At 52.5% G+C, this 19,720-nt stretch overlaps 1 protein-coding gene and 1 long non-coding RNA gene across 5 annotated transcripts; one reads left to right on the plus strand and one right to left on the minus strand.

Moving 5' to 3' along the window:
- Positions 1-718: 718 nt before the first annotated feature.
- ZNF329 (zinc finger protein 329) lies at positions 719-10,584 on the minus strand. 4 transcript variants are annotated; one of them, XM_037517294.2, is made up of 3 exons: positions 10,547-10,584; positions 9,237-9,516; positions 719-3,571 (listed from the first exon to the last, which is right to left on the minus strand). In XM_037517294.2, the coding sequence occupies exon 3, from the start codon at positions 3,549-3,551 to the stop codon at positions 1,959-1,961; it is 1,593 nt and encodes a 530-aa protein (XP_037373191.1). In that variant the 5' UTR covers positions 3,552-3,571; positions 9,237-9,516; positions 10,547-10,584; the 3' UTR covers positions 719-1,958. The 4 variants fall into 4 exon arrangements, with proteins under 4 accessions (XP_037373191.1, XP_054553385.1, XP_037373192.1 ...); XM_054697410.1 differs by having other exon boundaries at positions 9,237-9,428; positions 10,547-10,563; XM_037517295.2 differs by lacking the exon at positions 10,547-10,584 and adding an exon at positions 10,096-10,122.
- A 2,458-nt stretch (positions 10,585-13,042) lies between these two features.
- On the plus strand, positions 13,043-18,182 carry LOC119249809 (uncharacterized). The gene is made up of 3 exons (XR_005126214.2): positions 13,043-13,300; positions 14,316-14,399; positions 16,003-18,182. It is a non-coding gene; the product is annotated as an uncharacterized LOC119249809 (long non-coding RNA).
- Positions 18,183-19,720: the final 1,538 nt, after the last annotated feature.

The raw sequence follows: 19,720 nt of genomic DNA on the forward strand, positions 1-19,720 counted from the left end.
CAGGTGGGTGAGAGAATTCACCAGAGCCAGAGCGGGGAGCAGAGCAGGCAGAAGGACCGAAGTACACTGCTGAGGGGAGCAGCGGGCAGCAGGAGAGGTCTGCGCACCATGTGGGACCCTCGCTGGGGGCCGGGGATCGAACCAGAGCTGCAGAGGCTGCGGGCAGCTTCGCAGCCCAGCGCCCAACTGCTGTGCCACCAGGGAGGCCCTCTCATTCCCATTTTGAGGTTACTTCCTCCACCCCTTCCCTCTCCTTTCCCTGCCTACTTCTGGCTTGAGACTCGCAGGAGCAGTTGTGTTACTGAGACTTATAAAGCAAACCAGCATTGTCAGCAAAGACCCTTGGCGCTGTTTAGACACGCATTCAGTCCCAAATGGTTAAATCCTAAAGCAGTTAAGAAGGGACCCACCAAGACCCAACACAAGGGCCTCCCCAGTGGCACAGCGGTTGAGCCCTGGGTTGCGAAGGTGCCCGCAGACTCTGCAGCGCCGGTTCGATCCCCGGCTGCTCCCCGGCCACCTGAGGAGGGTCCCCCATGGCGTGCAGGCCTCTCCTGCTGCCCGCTGCTCCCCTCAGCAGTGTCCTTCGGTCCTTCTGCCTGCTCTGCTCCCCGCTCTGGCTCTGGTGAATTCTCTCACCCTCCTGCACTTCTGACTGTACCCAGTGCTTGTATAAATAAATAAATAAATCTTTAAAAAAAAAAAAAAAAAACTTGTCAACTAAATGAATGCATGAAAAAAAAAGACCCAACACAAGGAAATTTACGCCATGGGGCCTGGGCTGCTCTGACTCCAGAGACACTTTGGCCGCGAGTCCCCTCACACTTTGTCTGCCGCTGGCTGAACCTGATCTAGTCTTTATGATAAAGCCGGGTTTCTCCAAAACCACCTCTTTGGGCAGCACCTTATTATTCCTTACCAAATTATTGTAGTGATTTACGTTAAATTACGATGTGGTATTACATTAGTAACGTCTGATTTATAATCAAGAAATAAATCATACAAAATTCCAGTCTGCTAAGAAAACCATTTATTTTTCCATGATGAGCTTCCAGTCTACATCCAGATGTGTGCCTTTCTTTACCTGCCTGTAACAACAGCAAAACTGGTTTTGTCTACCTGGTGGTTGCTGCCACATGAGAAACATTTTCAGCTGGAGAACAAGCCCTTTGTAATTGCGGTTGAACGTGGTTGTATGGCACAACTTAGATGGGCCCTCAACACACAGCAGGGAGGTGTTAACACAAACATAACTCTAATTTTTCATACAAATAAAGCAACAAATCGAGTTCCTCGGCAGCAGCCCTTTCCACCTTAGTATGAATCCACTTCAGTCTTTTCTGAAGAGGGAGAACGTCATTTTCACTCACAAGCAATTTTCCTGTCCCGCTCTCCTCCTGAAGTGAGTCCTCAGCACCTAGGGGACCTGAACACAGAAATACATTCAAAGAGTCAAGTGGAATGTTGTGTGGCGCCTCGTCAGCTGTCTCTGCTGACACAGAAAAGACAGGAAAGAGCTCCAGCCAAGAGCTGCTCTCACTGACCACGCCTGATCTTAGGCAGCGTTTGCTTCTGTCCAGTAAGGCGACAGTCCCCACCAAGGGGCTCCTCGCGAGGATTCCTTACTGAACGTGTTCACGGTTCTTGCAGGGACACACTGATGAAGGAGTGAGTGGGGATCTCCAGAGAAGTTTCTTCTGCCATTCACAGGCTTTAATCCAGTGTATGTGCTACCATGTGAGGCATGGGCTGAAGCCTTTTCCGTATCACCGCCCCATGTTCTCTCCATGAGCCCCCAAATCCAGAGTTTTATTAGTATGGTTAAGGGGTGTCTCACACTCAGTGTTTTCCGGATAGTCTGGAGAATGCTGTTCTACCGAGAGGGTAGCTTCCCCCGAGGACATTCCTTCTTAACATAGATCTTGGACAACAAGCAGGCAATGAGTGTGGCCGTTTCATTAAGTTTCCGTGGGTTGCTCTCCAGGGTGTGTCCTCTGATGTCGGATGAGGGACGAGCTCCTTCGGAATGTCTTCCCGCACTGAGGACATCGGCTGGGGCCCTCCCTGCTGTGAAGTCTCTGATGTACCGCAAGGTGAGAGTTCTGCTTGAAGGACTTCCCACACTCTGGACACTGGTACGGGGTCTCTTTAGTGTGAATCCGCTGGTGCTTGCTCAGACAGGAGCTGTCCCTGAAAGCTTTGCCGCACTGATTACACTCATAGGGCTTCTCACCAGTATGAGTTCTCTGGTGTCGGATGAGGCCAGCAATGTTCCGGAAAAGCTTCTGACACTGGTTACAGCCATAGGGTTTCTCGCCAGTATGAATTCTCTGGTGCCTGATGAGGTAAGCACTCTCAATGAAGGTCTTCCCACACTCTTTACATTCGTAGGGCTTCTCTCCAGAATGGATTTTCTGATGCACGATAAGGTGAGAATTACGGTTGAAGGACTTACCACACTCCACACATTCAAAGGGCTTTTCTCCAGTGTGAGTCCTCTCGTGCTGGGTGAGGTAGGAGCCATCTCGGAAGGCCTTCCCACATTTGCTACATTCGTAGGGTTTCTCTCCAGTATGGATTCTGATGTGCACGGTGAGATGGGAGATATCCGTGAAAGGCTTCCCACACTCATTACACCTATATGGTTTTTCCCCTGTGTGAGTTCTTTGATGCAAGATCAAGGATGAATTTCGGTTGAAAGTTTTTCCACATTCAAGACATTCGTAAGGTTTCTCCCCGGTGTGAATTCTCTGGTGCTGTGTCAGAGCAGAACCATCACTGAAGGCTTTCCCACATTTACTGCATTTATAGGGCTTCTCCCCTGTATGAATTCTTTGATGCACTATCAGGTTGTAGTTCTTGGAGAAGGATTTTCCACACTCGTTACAAGTATAAGGTTTCTCTCCGGTGTGAGTTCGGTGATGCAGCACTAGAGAAGCGTTCCGTTTGAAGCACTTGTCACATTCAGTACATTTGTACAGTTTCTCTCCAGGGTGATTCCTTCTGTTTTCATTAAGAGATGAACTAAGGGGAAAGAAGTTCCTAAAGTCCTTACCTTCATACAGTTTCTTCCCTCTCTTCATTACTTTTTGTTCACCAAGAGGAGTAAAATGGTTGAAAGAGTTAACATTTTCAGCGTATTTATAGGATTTCTCGCTCGTTTGATTTCTCCCAAGTTGGATAACTTCCAAGGAATGGTTGAAGTCACCGTCACTGCTTTTTTTAGCTGCACAAGTTTTCTGCATAGTTGGGGCACTATCCAGACCTGTGACGTCTGAGTCATACATATGGAAACCATTTGTTGTAGGAATTCTCCGAGCTGGTAAAAGGCCTGAGCTTGCACTGAAAGGTTCCCCCAATCCAGGATAGTCACAAATGGCTTCCCGAGTTTCTGGCTTCTCCTGAGTTAAAACTGATTTCCTCAAACGTCCCTCCTGGTCCTTGCAGTCCCAGCTGTCACCTGGAGTGGAAAAGTGGGGACCTTCCTTCATCAATTCTTCCATGTCCTTGTCACAGGATCTCTCTTCCTCAGGGATATTCTGAGCTGTCATTTTCAACCTGGAGTCCCAGGCTAAAAGAAGAAAACAAATACAGACTGAAGTACAAGTTATATCTGTAAGAGGAATGAAAAATAATGAGAGGCAAGGCATGTGGGTGCGTTATTTTCTCTTTCAAATTCACACCCACAAGAGGAGGTAAATTGAGTCAGGATGGAGCCAAGAACAAATTCAAAGAGAGTCCACATACCACTGTCATCCTTCTATTGGAGGCAGGAGGCACAGAATCGGGTAAATTTCACCAAAAGGATTAGTCTGAGACGGGGGAGACCAGAGGCCAGGTGTTAGGGCTCACACTGAAACAGCTTGTTGGCCACTGCTATTCCAGCGTGAGCCACCCCAACACCCACTGGCCACGCCAACAGTCAGCACAAGGTCCAAATCCTGGCTCCGCACTGCTTACAGTGGCGGTGACTGAGCAGGTCTCACCTCAGCTTTGTGGTCAGAGTTCTGTCTTCTTGGGTGGGATGCTATACAGTCTTGGCGAGTGGGCAGTTCTGGGAGTCCTGGAACTGTCAGTGACCACTGTGCAGGGCCATTGGGAGAATTAAAGTTATCTGAGTTTAGCTCTGAGCTAGGGCCACTGAAGCTGGTATATTTACCTTTGCAGAGCTGCTTTCAACCACCCTCTGACCCCTTGGTTTCATGATGGCACAATAACTGACTCTCCCTATTTGATTTAGGTGAAATGAGACTCATATCAGAATATATACTTTCTAAATTCCAGGTGGAAAAAGACCTCAGTATACAAAGCAAAGTTTAAACTACGTAGTTTTCATCAACAGGCTGAACCAGCAAAAACCACACGGGCAAGGATTACTGCATTTGACATCAAAAATAAAATTTCCACACAAGATACAGTAAGATGCAAATAAGTGGCAGATGGAAAGATAAAATAGAAGACAGACAATAATAAAACATAAGACAGACAAAGGCTCTACAAAGTATTTTTACAGGACAGCACAAAAAATAAAAAGGCGGGGAAAGGATACAAAGAACTTCTCCATACGAGACAGCAGAAATGTCCTGAAAACATGAGCACCTGCCATTCTCACCACCATTCAGGCATCACAAAATACAACTGGGTGTGAAAACAGAAAGCCTGGGCAGGCTGTGCAGGAAGATAGTGGATGGCGTGCAGCAGCGGCCGGTCAGCTCAGCAGGGCCCTGTGGTAGGCGCCGTCACAATATACAGGAGACACATCCCAGGCCTCAGCAATTTCTCTGCAGCCTCACAGTTCAGAGGGCGTGCGGCCCAAGCACACACGAACATCCACCCACGCCTAAGGAGACTGTCTTCAAGGCCAGCAAGGAGAGCACAGATAAGGGAATGAAAAGCAATGGAAGGTTCTGAGAAGAAATGCTGACTGTATTTAAGGGTGTTTAAGCAGCTGGGTCAACACAGAATGATCGAGCCTTAGATGTCATTGTGTGGAAGTGGAAAAATCCAGATGTAAGAGGCAAAATACAGAAAATCAGGTCAAATGGTGTCATCAAGGCCCACGGTGTCATCAAGGCCCACTGTGTCATAAAGACACCGTGTCACAGGCGGTTTTAAAATGTGCTTGTAACAGACCTAAAGTAAAAGGATATAGGAGATAAAAGCAAAGAGGAGGGAACAAAAGCTAACAAAACAGAGACTTAATGGCTCTTCGATAACCAATGATAAACTTCAGATATGATAATAGCAATAAAATACTGGCACAAATTTCTACATTTTTTAAAGATTTTATTTATTTTTGGGTAGAAGAACTAGGGTACAGGCCAGAGGTGCGGGGGGTAAGAGGACTCACCAGAGAAAGAGTGGGGGGCAGAACAGGTGGATCCACTGAAATACACTGCTGAGGGGAGCAGCAGGGAGACAGGAGGGGTCTGCTGCATCCTGTGGGCCAGCTCCCTGGCGAGGGATCGAACTCAGGCCATTGCTGTGACAGTGCTGAGGCTTACTTACCCCCCTAGGCCACCAGGGAGATCCAACAGCCTGTCTTTAATATGATTATACATATATTTATTTTAAATGCTTCAACTTTCTTTTTTTAAAAAAAATTTATTTATTTATGTATATTATTATTTATGTATACAAGAGCTGGGGTATAGGCCAGAGATTTGAGTGGTGAGAGGATTCACCAGAGACACAGTGGGGAGCAGAACAGGCAGATACACTGTTGAGGGGACCAGTGGGTAAGACAGGAGAGGACTGCCACGCCATGTGGGTCAGCTCCCTGGCCAAGGATTGAACTCAGGCCATAGCCTGATAGCGCTGAGACTCAACCCCTGCGCCAGTAGAGAGGCCCCAGATTTCCACATTAACAGCAAATTACAATCCTCTCGCCCTCCCGTGCCTCTGGCCTGTACCCCAGACTTGTATAAAAATAAATAAATCTTTGAAAAAAAAAAAAAGCAGAAATTGAGAAAAATTGCATAGAGATAAGGAGGAAAGGACACAATTAGCCTAATCACACAGCTGATAAGGAATCATGTATGTTGGCGCCAAACCCATCACAAAAAGGGGACCATTTGCTAACACTGCTCTGTGACCAGGCTGAAGAAAAGACAAAAGGAAGGCTAGACCATGGTCTCGATGGTAATGCAGCCAATTTAAGAATCAGGGACAGCAAGAAAACCAAATAAAATCTATGAGTTAAGCAAACCACTATTTCTTTGAAAAGAGGAAAATCTATTTCTCAGTAATTCACAGATGAAAGAGAATCTTAGCCAGAGCAATCAGACAACAAGAAATTTATTTGCAGAGGATATATATAATTACATAGTAAATCCTAATGGAGTCATTTGTCTACACACAGATATTGACTTATAATGAAGTGCAAGTATGTTATGAAATGTATGTTAAGATGCAGTGATACTTCGATAAAGTGGTAAGTTAACCAACCAGACCTTTGAGATATCAAAAAGCTGTCAGAGGGCCTCCCCGGTGGCGCAGCGGTTGAGCGCTGGGTTGTGAAGCTGCCCGCAGCCTCTGCAGCGCTGGTTCGATCCCCGGCTGCTCCCCGGCCACCGGAGGAGGGTCCCACATGGCGCGCAGACCTCTCCTGCCGCCCGCTGCTCCCCTCAGCAGTGTCCTTCGGTCCTTCTGCCTGCTCTGCTCCCCGCTCTGGCTCTGGTGAATTCTCTCACCCTCCCGTGCTTCTGACTGTACCCAGTGCTTGTATAAATAAATTAAAAAATAAATAAATCTTTAAAAAAAAAAAAAGCTGTCAGAAACAATAAATGAGCATAGCAGAAAACACAGAAAAATCTGCTGCGTTCCTATTTGCAAATAACAAGTAAAAAGAGAAAGAAATTAAGAAAACAATCCTCCTTACATCGCATTAAAAAGAATTAAAAACCGGCCTCCCTGGTGGCACAAGGGGTTAGGATGCTACCTATGAAGCTGTCCGCAGCCTCTGCAGTACGAGTTCGATCCCTGGCCAGGGAGCTACCCACATGGCGCAGCAGACCTCTCCTGTCTCCCCGCTGCTCCCCTCAGCAGTGGATTTCAGTGGATCCACCTGTTCTGTTTCCCACTCTGTCTCTGGTGAATCCTCTCACCCCCCACACCTCTGACCTGTACCCAAGTTCTTGTATAAATAAATCAATCTTTAAAAAAAAGAATTAAAAACCTAGGAATAATCCCCCCCCCCGAACAAATTTAACAAATCGTATACAAGGAAAACTATAAGACACCGTGAAAAGACATGTAACAACACACACGGAGGTGGAAAAATAGCCTGTATCATGAATGGGAAGAACATAGTCAAAAATGTCCACTGCACCAAAAGCAATATATAGATTCAATCCAATCCCTATCAAAATTCCTATCAAATTTTTTTTTTATAGAGGCATGTTTCATTTATTTATATATTTGTTTGTTTTGTTTTTGTTTATACATGCACTGGGTATAGTCAGAAGCGCCAGAGGGTGAGAGAATTCACCAGAGCCAGAGCGGGGAGCAGAGCAGGCAGAAAGACCAAAGTACACTGCTGAGGGGAGCAGCGGGCGGCAGGAGAGGTCTGCGCGCCATGTGGAACCCTCCTCAGGTGGCCGGGGAGCAGCCGGGGATCGAACCGGCACCACAGAGGCCGCGGGCAGCTTCGCAACCCAGCACTCAACCGCTGCGCCACTGGGGAGGCCCCCTATCAAATTTTTTAAGGAAATAGGGCCTCCCTGGTGGCACAAGGGGTCAGGCACCACACCATGAGACAGTCCGCAGCCTCTGCTGCAGCAGAGTTTGATCCCCAGCCAGCCAGGGAACTACCCATATGGCGCAGCAGACCTCTCCTGACTCCTCACTGCTCCCCTCAGCAGTGGATTTCAGTCAGTCTGCCTGTTCTGTTCCCCACTCTGTCTCTGGTGAATCCTCTTACCCCTGTATCTTTGGCCTGTACCCCAGCTCTTGTATGCATAAATAAATCTTCAAAAAAAATTTTTTTAAGGAAATAGAATAAATACACTAAGATTTATATGGAAATGCAAAAGATCCCAAACAGCTAAAGCAATACTGACAAAAAGGAAAAATGCAGTTGTCGTGTTGCTCAATTGTAAACTATATTATAAAGCAAGTGTGTGGTACTGGAATAGACAAATTTGTGAATGGAACAGAATCAAGATCCCAGAAATAAAAGCACATATACATCAACACCTAGTTGATGACAAAGACGCCACGGCCTTAGCTCAGAGAAACACCTCTTCAACAAACGGTGCTGAGGAAACTGGCCAATTTCATGTGAGAGAATCAAAGTGGTCTCTCCCAAACTCCACACACAAAAATAAGCTCACGTGGATTAAGGTGTGGACATAAGACTGGAAACCACAAAACACAAAGGAGAAAAAAAACACTGGTGATAAAAGTTCTGTGGAGTCAATGATAGAGGGCTCTTTGGTAGGAGGGAAATGAAAGCAAAGTAGATCACTGGCGCCACATCAAGTTAAAAGCAATAGCGCAGGGGCCTCCCCTGGTGGCTCAGGGGATGAGCGCTGTGCTATGAAGCTGTCCACAGCCTCTGCAGCGCTGGTTCTATCCCTGCCGGCGAGGGTCCCATAAGGCCAGGGAGACCTCTCCTTTCTCGCCCTCTGCTCCCCTCAGCAGTGTATTTCGGTCAGTCTGCCCGTTCTGTTCCCCGCTGTCTCTGGTGAATCCTCTCACCCTCCCGCACATCTGGCCTGTACCCAGGTTCTTGTGTAAATGAATAAATCTTTAAAAAAAAAAAAAAAAGCAACAGCATAGGAAGTTGTCAGGGGACTAAACGGAGAGCTACTACATTGGGGGAGGTGTTTGCACATCAGTCTGAGAAGGGCTAACTCACCAGCGAGGATGGAACTTATCTGGCCAGACACTTTTCTAAAGTTTGACAAGTAGCGTGCAGAGAAGCTGGGCCCCTCGCTGAGGATGGACATGTGAAATGCTGCAGCTATTCCAGCAGTCTGTCAGCTCCCGGAAAACATAAATATACCTAACAACCCAGTATTAACACAAGAGTTAATGCTAGAAAAATCCAAAAGAAAAGAGGTGCAAATCTTCAGAAACATGGATACGAGAAAAGCACATGTGATCAGAAACCAGACTGGATTAACCAAACCAAATAACGCAGCAATTCTCTGTGCCTATTCATGACTCTTATGTTTCACTGACTGTGAAAAGACAACGCGCGGAACAGGATGAACTATTTGCAAATCACATACCTGGGAAGGCAGTGGGATCCAGAGTAACTCTCACGCCTCAGTAAGCTCGACAGCCCGTTCAGTCAGCGGCAGACACACCGCGGTCCACACAGACACAGCCGGTCAGCAGCGCCGGGGACGCGCCCTCAACCTCGCCCCACTCCACACCCACCAGGGGCCGCCGTGGATTCCGCTCCCCCTTGACATCCGGTCCTGCGGGAGGGACGGGGGAGATGGAGGTGCCTGGTCACGGGGGCGGCCTTGTGAGTGGGTTGTGGATGCGAATCACAACTCCATAAGGCTGTTTAAAAGAAAACACGCAGGTGTTGAGTCCGTCAGGGTCAGAACCACTGGGGCAGACGCACCCGCCACGGTCATGAGAATCGGCGTGCGCCGGGCGGGCAGGATCCCATTCGGGGCCCTCGCCTCTCCGAGGGGGGGTCCCTGCGGAGGACTCCGCCTAGGCCTGCCCCGCCGGACCTCAGCCCACGACGCCAGCCTCTACTCCCCCGCCTCTGGAGCGCCCGCAGCAGCGCCTCCGACTCTGCATCCCCCGCAAGAGCAAATCCCCACCCGCTCTGGTCCTGGCCTCAGTGGCCACCCGACCGAGGACTGCGAGATTCCCTCTCGGCTGTGTGACCACCGAGGCCAGGCTCAGCTGCCCCCGCCCCCGCCCCCTCCCGGAGGCGCAGGTGACAGGTTGGGAAGAGTCTGGGGTTCCTCCTCGCCAGGGAGCTGGTTCGAGCCCAGCCAAGCGGGGCTGCCCGCGTCCCTCCTCCTGGCCACACCGGAGGCTCCGTGCTGCCCCCCACCCCCGCCCGCCGGCCAGCAGCTCTGGCCTCCCGGGGTGCGCCCGCGCCGGGGGTCGCGAGACGAGGACCTGCGGCTTCTCGGGTGTCCTGGGTCCAGAGACCCCGCGTTTCCACAACCGCGGCCGCCGCGGGCTGTCCCGGGTGAGGCGCCGCTGCCCCGCCGGCCCCCGACGCGGGACGCCGGCTGCAGGGGGGGCGGGGACGGCGGGCGGGCGGAGGCGCGCGCAGGCCCGGTGGGCGTCCTCCCCCGCAGGGGTGGGTGTCTACACCCGCGGGGGAGGGGGGGTGTCTACACCCGCGGGGAGGGGCGATCGTGGTCACCGCCGGGGTGACGGGGACGTGTCTACACAGCGGGGCGGGAAGGCGGAGGTGTCCACACCCGCAGAAACGGGCGATCGGCCTCACCGCGGCGGGGTGGCCGGGACGGGGCGACACCCGCGGGGCGTCCTCGCCGCCCGCTGCCCAGCCCGAGCCGGGACCCGCCCCCCAGCGCCGCGCGGTACCGGGACGCGGACTCACCGGCGCGGCGGCGGCGGCCATGTTGGGGCGGCTGCGCGTGCGCGTGCGCGGGAGACCCGGATGTGCGCGCCCGGGCGTCCGCGCATGCGCCGCGCCGGCCCTCGGAGGCTGAGCCGGGGTTCTGAGCCGGCCGGGAGCTGGGCGGGGGGCGCCGTGCACGGGAGGAGAAGAGCGGCCGGCCCGGCGGGGGTGCGCGTGGGGACCGCGCGTTGCGGGGGGCTGGGGGCGCTTGTGAGGACCCCGCGGGACGGGGGACCCCGCCTGGGGAGTCAGGGCGCCCCTGGGAGGGGTGGGGGGGATTCGGGGGTCAGAGCCCTCCTGCACCCCCGGGCCCCGGGCACCGCGCAGCCGAGGAAGCCGGAGCTGACGCTGCAGCCCCAGCCGCGGGGAGGGAGGCGCGGCCCCGACCCCCAGGGGACCCCGGGCAGACCCCAAGGGGACCCCCGCCGTGACCCCCGGCCCACCCCTCTGGACCCCTGGGCCAAACTGAAGGGGCCTCCCCCGGGCCGCGCAGCCTGGCCAGAGCCGCCGCGCGCGGAGGCAGCGCCTGCAGCTGTGCTCACTGCCCGGGGAAGTCCCGTCTGTGCAGCCGCCGCAGCCGCTGAGGAGCCAGGTCGGTCCGGCCAGGGAGCGGCCCCCAGGGCCCCGCAGACGCTCCTGTCTCCCCGCGGCCCCCTCAGCAGCGGACCCCCCTGTTCCGCTCCCCACTGTCTCTGGGGCGGCCTCTCCCACAGCCCGCTCCCAGCTCCTGTGCGCACAGAGTCAATAAACCCTGAACGCCAATTAGGTGCCAAAGGAGTTTCCCCAGTCACGAGACCAAGCGCGCAGGCCCGAGCGGCCGCGGCCCCTCGCGGAGCAGGAGCCTCACGCGGCCCTGGGCGCCGCGGCTCGGGGCTGCAGTCAAGGCCGCTCGCGGCACGTCTGTGGGGACGCGCGGGACGCGGCGGTGCGTGCGCGACGGGACGGCGGCCCCGCGTGCCCTGCAGGCCCCACGCACGGACTCGCACGGCGGCTGTGGGGTCGCGGTGGGGTCTGCGAGTGCCCCCTGCGCGCCCACACAGAGTAACGCTGACGGCGCCTCCAGCGCTGCCGCCAGGGGCCCCACCGGGCCGTCGCGGCTCCACCGCACGGCGGTCTGGCGGGGGCGCCTCAGAGCCCTTTCATGCCGCCGGGTACGTCCTGGGTCAGGGGCTGGGCCAACCGTGTGGGAGCCGGGAGCTGATTGGTGCTAAACAGCCCGATCAGCTACAGGATTGGAAAGCGGCCCAATCACACTGGGGGCGGGACTCCCTGAGAGGATATAAGCCGGGGCCGGGGCCGGGGCCGCGGGAGGCGGGGCCGGCCTTGAAGACAGGGGCGCCGGCGGCGGAGCGGAGACCAGCCTGGCGCGAGCCTGGAGTCCGCGGCGCGGGGAGCAGCTGAGGACGTCGCCGGGGCGGCTCTTCCTGCGGCCTGAGCGGCGCCGGCGCCCGGGCCTGGCATCATGAAGAGCTGCTCGTGGGCGTCGCCCAGCGCCTCGCAGGGAGCTGTGACCCTGGGAGTCTGCGACCCGCGTCTGGGGGCCCAGTGGGAGCCGCCCCGAGCCGCCCGGAACCCTGGTGGCCGGCGAGGACCCTCCCTGGTGCTGTCCGGGCGCGGCGGCCTCCCCTGCGGCCATGCGGGCCTCGCCTCTTCGTGCCCGTAGGGCCAAGTCCAGCGCGGTCGCGCCTGAGCCCGGGGCCGCCCGCAGCCGCGCGGGGGAGGCCCCAGCCTGGCCCGGCCTGCGGGCCCGTCCTCTGCTGCGCTCCCGGCGCCTGGCGCGGTCCTGCTGCCTCCCGGGTGTTGTTCTCCCGGGGCCTCCTGGCGCCTCGCATCCAGCCGCGCCCCGTCCTTCGCCGGCCTCCCGTCCCGTCCGCCTGCTCCTCTCCACCGCAGGCCGGCCCCGGCCTCCGACGACGCCGCCGCTGCCCGGCGGGCCGCCCGGGCCTCCTCGCGCAGCCAGGGAGCGCGCGGCCGCCACTGCGCTCGCGTTCCTCCCCGCGCCGCCAGACGCTCGCCCGCTGCTGGCAGCTCTCAGAAGGCCCGCGGGGCTGCCCCTCAGGCGGGGCGCGCGCTGTGGGCGACCGGCCCCCAGCGGGACCCCGGGGCCCCTCGCGGAAGGCCGGGCGCTCTGGGAGGCCTCGACCTCCGGTGTCTGCGGACACGGGGCCGCGCGTTCCTGCGAGACCTCAGGACGCGGGCGCTCGGGCCCTGGAAGTGGCCGTTGGCGGACGTCCCGGTGCCCGCGTCCGGCGCGCCACTGTGGCTCGAGGGGTCTGCGTCGTCGCGCCCTGCCCGCCCCAGCCTCCGGCCGCCGGCCGCCGCTGGTCCCGCCCTGCTCGTTCCCTGGCGGACGGCGCTGCTCTCCGGGCTCGTGTTTAGTAGTCGGAGTCCCCGCAGACCCTGGGACGGGCCTCCTCGGCTTTCCCGAGCCTCCGTCTGGGGCGGGGACGTCGGGGTCCTGCGCCTCCCCCTCGCCCCGCGGCGCCGTTTTCCCGATGAGTGAGAGGGCGCCTGGCGGGTTCTCTCCCATAGGCCGGGGGCGCCCGGGAGGGCACTCGCCCTCTGGCGCCCTCGGGATCTCGTGGCCGGGCGCCAGACAGAGGCTTCCGTCACGGATTTCACTCCAGTTCTCGACAGCCCGCGGGTCTGCGCCCCCCCGTGCCGGGTGATTTCCGGGACCCCGCCACCTCATGCTTTCACCCGGCTCCATGTCGGGGACTGCACCTCGCAATGGTGAGGTCACGGAGCAGCTCCCGGCCTCCCTCCCCTGGTCACAGTCCACGGCCCGGCGTGACGAGAGGGTTAGACGCGGGTACAGAAAGGAAAAGCGTTTTGCTGGACACACATCCGAGCCCTTCTGGCGAGGCGGGGGTTGCAGGGAGAACAGCGTGGTCTCTGCCCCCAGGGGGAGACCCCCAGCTCACTGCAGGCGCCTCCTTGGAGGGAAACAGGGCCGCAGCCACTCCGGTGTGCAGGCCTCTCTGGCGGTGCACGCCCTGCCCTGGGGGTTGGAGCCCTTTGGGGGGTTGTAGGGTCTAACCCAGGTGCGATCTCCACCCCGCCCCTGCGCCCTCTGGGACCTGATTGCTCAGTGTTCTCCCGGGAGAAGATTGCTTGTTCCCACGTTTCTGGCACATGGTCACCCCAGGGGAATGGACAGGAGGCACATGTTTCCTTGTAAAAGTGTGTGTGTGTGTAAAATACATATATAGCTTTATTTGCATATATGTACTGGTCATGAATATACATCTACATAGATTTTTAGATGTATTTATGCATACTGGAGCTGGGGTACAGGCCGGAAGTGTGGGGGGTCGGTGAGAGGATTCACCAGAGACAGAGTGGGGAACAGAACAGGCAGAGTGACTGAAATCCACGGCTGAGGGGAGCAGCGGGCAAGTCGGTAGAGGTCTTCCAGGCTATGTGGGTAGCTCCCTGGCTGGGGATTGAACTCGTGCTGCATTGGCTGCAGATAGCTTTATAGGTTGTGTCTTAACCCCTTGCGCCACCAGGGAGGCCCCAGAAATATATATTTTAAAGAACAGTGGAATAAGCCACAACTTGATACAAAGAGCCATCCACAAGCAGTAGAGGAACCAGGATAGAAGGTGCACTCTGAGTATAGTCTATATGGTCCTGACTGACATCTCTGACGTATAGAATTTAAATCTTTCAAACGTACTGATGAGAAATAGCTCAATTTTCTTAAATTGTGCTTCTTCATTAACATTTATTTTTAAATGTTTAGGAGAAACTGCAAAATAAGGAGGAAATTACCCAAGGATTATTATTTTCCTCTTGTATCAGTACCTGTACCCAAGCATATCACATGGTAAGTGGCCATGACACTTCTGGTAGGTTACGTGTAGCATGTGGCAGGACGCATCACCTGCGTCTGGAACTGGCTCATTGGTGCAAATGTGGTGCCTGGCCATAGGCAGGTCACTCTGGCCTTGTCCTCGGTCTCTGGCTGGAAACATGGAAACTGGCAGATGAGGTGGTACTCACTAATGATGTGCTGTTCTCACACAGACTCTTAAGCTTTGGCAGCCGAAGGCCAGGAACTGTTGTAGTAAAGGTCTTCACAGCTTTCTTGGCTTCGGGAACAAATCCAAGATCCTTTTCCGTCCTCAGCTACTTATACTTACTACCATTGACTGCTGCACAAGTATTACCCGGAACATGATCTCTCTGAACATTTTCAATTTTTTTGTTACCAATTGTCTTCTTGTGAAGTTTTTTTTCTTATTTATGATCATACCACATAGAATCTTTCCTGTTACAATATTATGTCAAGATTAAAAACAACAATCCTGTTTGGACCATTAGACAAAGGAAAAAGCACTTTTTCCATTGCTACTGGGCACACAAGTAAGTCAGTAATTACCAGAATAGGATTGTGCAACATACTGCCCCCAGAACTCAGTGGCTTACAACAAGTCATTATTCCGCTCATAATCTACAGGCTAAATGGACATTGGCTGATGGAGGCTGACTGCCATGAGCTGGCTTTGGGCTCCAGGTGAAGAGTAGATCTGCTCCCCTTGCCTGCTGTTCTCCTTAGATCAGTTGTAAGCCAGGTCATGCTCTTGCTATGTCAGTGGTAAACACACAAACGCATATGTCCAGCCACACTGGCACATTCTAAACCTCTATTCACTTCACAACTGCTGACATTCTTTTACCAAAACAAGTCTCACATGTTAAGTCTGAAGTCTGGGAGTATTAGCTATCCTCTGCTGTGTAACAAATTACTCTAAAATGTCATGGCTGAAAACAAGGGTAGCAGACTCTTTGTGTAAAGAGCCAGATACTAAGTATTTTGTCTGGTGGGCCATACAGCCTCTGCTGCGACTGCTGAAACCCACAAGCCATTTCTCTTAGAACCATATGCTGTCCTGGAAATAGAAACAAAAGGGAAAAACTCCTCCACATTTTGGCAATGATCATGACTGTGAGGCCCACTTAGAGGAGCAATAGGAACATCAGGAGAGATAAATGGCTTTGAGAAAACACTGATTGAGGACAGGCCACAAGAATAAATTTTGGGGAAAATAGAACTCAAGCCTTTTCCACAGTATAACAATAATCAGAGAAGTCATACTAGAGAGAAATCATATAATTAGTATAGTGAAGTCCTTGAACAGACCTCAGTCCCTATTAATGATGAGCATTTTCATTCAGGACACAAATCTTACAATTCTGTTGAATGTGCGAGAGCATTTACTGAGGAAGATTGCCTCCATACACTTCAGACCTCAGGGTGGGGGCGGGGGGCAGCTGGAAATGCGCATGCACAAAGAAGACCCACCTCTGCTCATGAGAAACTTTGTATTTGCTGTGAACTCAGGAAATTATTTTCAAGGAGTGGCTGTTTAACTCTACATGTAAGAACCCATAAAGGAGAAGGATTCATGCTTTTTCTTTCTCCATAGCCCAGAACACACACTGGAAAGAAACCTGTGGACGCTGACACCATGGGAAAGACTTTCAGCACAGTTCAGTGCTTATGAGGCTGCATGAGAGAACTCATACTGGAAACAACCTATAGATGTAATTATTGTTGAAGTTCCTTGAGGAGGTGTCCTCACTTTTCACTACAAGAAGACTCCTGCTGGAAGATGACATGAGTGGGGTCAGTGTGAGCAGGTTTTTAACAGTGGCTTTCACCTTATCTGAAACCAGTGTCAGATTTTATTGAACATAATTAATATGGAAAAATACTATCAGTATTTCTTTTAAAAAATATGTTTATGTGTAGAAGAAATAGGGTGCAGTCCAGATGTGCGGGGGCGGGGAGGTGAGAGGACTCATCAGAGACAGAGCCGGGAACAGAACAGGCAGACTGACTGAAACACACTGCTGAGGGGAGCAGCGGGGAGACAGGAGAGATCTGCTGTGCCCTGTGGAAATCTCCCTGGCAGGCCAGAAATTGAACTCGCATCGCAGAGGCTGCAGACAGCTTCACAGCGCTGCGCTCAACCCACTGTGCCACCACAGAGGCCCTGTTAATTCCTTTTTGACATACTTAAGATTATAGAAATTTTGTGTACATGTGTGCAGTGATATGTCTTTTTTAATTCTATCTGATTTACCGCAATCTCATTAATTTTTTAAATTTACAACTGGGACTTTTTTTAGTTGCCTATTTCTGTATTTTCTTTTACAATAGTTATAGCACTTAGGTGCTGTAACTTTCATATTTTATTTGTGGTAACAAGAACATCTAAAGTTTCAAAATTAAGATTGCTGAGAGCAGATAACCTTCTTTTATTCTGAATGTGTATATCCATCTATGGTTTTGACTAGAAGGTAAACAAACAAGGCTCAAGAAGATGGGGGGGTGATTCCCCTCAGAGGACAAGTTCAGTTTCCTATGGCTGAGGGATGTTGAAATGGGTTGCATTCAGAACCGCAGCAACCTGTGGCTGGCTGTGCCTTCCCCGTGCCCCAGTGCTGCAAGGATGAGACCCTGCCGCGATGAGGACAGCAAGCAGCAGAGCAGCAGCTATTTGTGGATGACCTTCTTGGGCCGCATGTCCCACACTTGGTGTCACCTCAGGGACTTTTTGTGGAAACTGGTGTTATTTATGGTAGTTAAATTTCTGGTTATTTACAACCACACACACTTTTGGGACATAGGATACAAAGGAATTAACTGCATTATTCCCAGCCTAACTTACTGGTTTGTCCAGCATTCTGTGACTTTCCTGTTTCCCTCACTGATTTTCTGGAAGTTGGGGTGATCAGCTGAGGCTCAGGACAGATTCTTCGCCTTCCCTCACGTGACCCTATGAGCCTGGGTGTTCTGGATGCTGATCTCATAGTTGATACCAGGGAATGCAAGCAAAGAATGATATGTAGCAGCAATGGGTAGACCCAGAAACTAGGCTTCTGGGAAGGGGATGAGTAATAATTCATAGGGAAAATGCTGATCAAATGAATTGTGCTGCTCCAACCTGCAGTTCCCGGTTCTGAGGTGTTCATGAACTGTTCTAGCGGCTCACATTTTAAACACAAAGATGTGTTTTTCCTTTTTGATTGATTTATACATACAAGAACTGGGATACAGGCCAGAGGGCAGGGGTGAGAGGACTCCCCAGAAACAGAGTGGGGAGAACAGGTGGATCCACTGAAATCCACTGCTGAGGGGAGCAGCAGGGGAGACAGGAGAGGTCTGCCGCGCCATGTGGGTAGCTCCCTGGCTGGGGATTGAACTTGTGCTGCAGTGGCTGCGGACAGCTTCATAGGCTGCGTCTCAATCCCTTGCGCCACCAGGGAGGCCCCATCTATTTTGAATGACTTTTTAAAAATGTGTTTCCCTTCACATGGAACAATTTGAGATGCACTGTGATAGAGGATGGTGAATGGTGAATGAAAATAACATCATAGGGCCATGATTCCATTGCTCTTGTCACCAGTAGCCATGGTGATTTGATCAATATATAATTTTATATCTTATTTTTAGTCATATATTGTCTAAATTAAGCCAACAGCGCTCTGTCGATTATTGGAAGCAGAGAAAAAAATGTTTATTTCAGCAATTTAGTATCTCTAGAAGCATGTGTCTGTGGAGTATACCAAGAGAAAGTACAAATTAAACTTTACAACTGAATGAACCAACTGTTGCTGTTCAGCCTTTGTTGTTTATGAGCCACAATACTTTTCTTGCAGTTCTAAATTCCAAATCTTTTTCGAGTGAAGTTTCCTCTGTCACATGTCTACAGACTGTCCGTGAGCAAGTGTATTTGTCTTTCTCCCACCTGCCACTCATTTGCTCAAAATACAGGGATCCTGCATGTATTTTGGTGCAGATAAACTCAAGTGTGAAGGTCAAGACCGCCAGATGTCACACACTGGTGTATGCACCTGCCTGTCCTGCTCAACTCCAACTGGTTGTGAACTGCAAAGCATTCCTAGCCCTGAAGGGTTTGAAGAAGGTATCGGGGCCCTCCTGCAAACAGGTTGTGTAACATTTTGACATTTGTCCAGAAATTACGGGTTTTGTTTTCTTTTTAAATAAATATAGTAAATTATACAGCATGTTTAATTTGCTAAACAGGAAGAACAGCTTGTGAAGAGAGATAGTTAAGTGGCTTTCATGACTCAATCTTCAACAACAAACTTAATGTAAAATCGCTTTTAATCTAAAATCCTATTTTTCTCAAATGTCCTATAATCAGGAGAAAATAATTTAACAAATTTTCACGGGTGCTCGCTTCCTAAAGATGGTGAGGCCTCCCTCAAGCTTGACAGCGAATCACTAGAACCAAAGAAAACTGTAACTAAACAGGAGAAAGGTGGTTTCCTCTCACTGCCTGGGGCTGTATAATATCACTTTATGAAAGCAAAAATGAAGCAAAAAATGAAACAAAAAAAGACCAAATTGATTATGAACTGGGGATATTTTATCTACAAAAGCCAAGAAATATCCAAGGAAATACATTGGTATTCTTTTTTTTAAGATTTATTTATTTATACAAGAACCGGGGTACAGGCCAGTTGCGCGGGAGAGAGAAGAGTCACCAGAGCCAGAGCGAAGACCAGAACAGACAGACTGACTGAAATACACTGCTGAGGGACAGTAGCAGGCGAGACAGGAGAGGTCTGCTGCGCCATGTGGGACCCGCAGGCCGGCCAGGATCGAACCAGTGCTGCAGAGGCTGTGGACAGCTTCATGGTGTGGCGCTCAACTGCCTGCACCACCAGGGAGGCCCAAAATACATCTGTATTTAAGAAGACTGAAAGGCATCTCATTGGTCTAAATAGTAATACGCAAAAAAACCCAGGATTTCCTACTTCCAGCAATTTCTACGGACAGTGGGCAGCCTGCGGCCGGCTGCTCTCCACAGTGGCTGTAGAAATTAGTTCCCGCAGCAAGCTTAGCAGGCGCTGGACGGGCTGGCCTCAAGGGAGGCCGCGGTTGCGGGGCCGTCTCAAGGAGAACACAGCAGGCCCCGGGCCTCAGGCGTACGGGGGAGAAGCCGGCGGCCGAGCCCTGAGGAACACAGGAGCCAACAGGGCGCCGTCGCTGCGGAAGAGTCCCGGGCGCCCAAGGGAGGCGAGGGCGGCCGGGCCCTCCGAGGGCAGCCGGCCCCAGGCCAGGCCGCTCCCTGCCCCAGGTGGTCCCTCGGCTCGCAGAAGCGGGTGCTG

The sequence above is a fragment of the Talpa occidentalis genome, unplaced genomic scaffold (assembly GCF_014898055.3).
Source record: "Talpa occidentalis isolate TD23 unplaced genomic scaffold, MPIMG_talOcc4v2.1 talOcc4.17, whole genome shotgun sequence".
Lineage (NCBI taxonomy): Eukaryota > Metazoa > Chordata > Mammalia > Eulipotyphla > Talpidae > Talpa > Talpa occidentalis.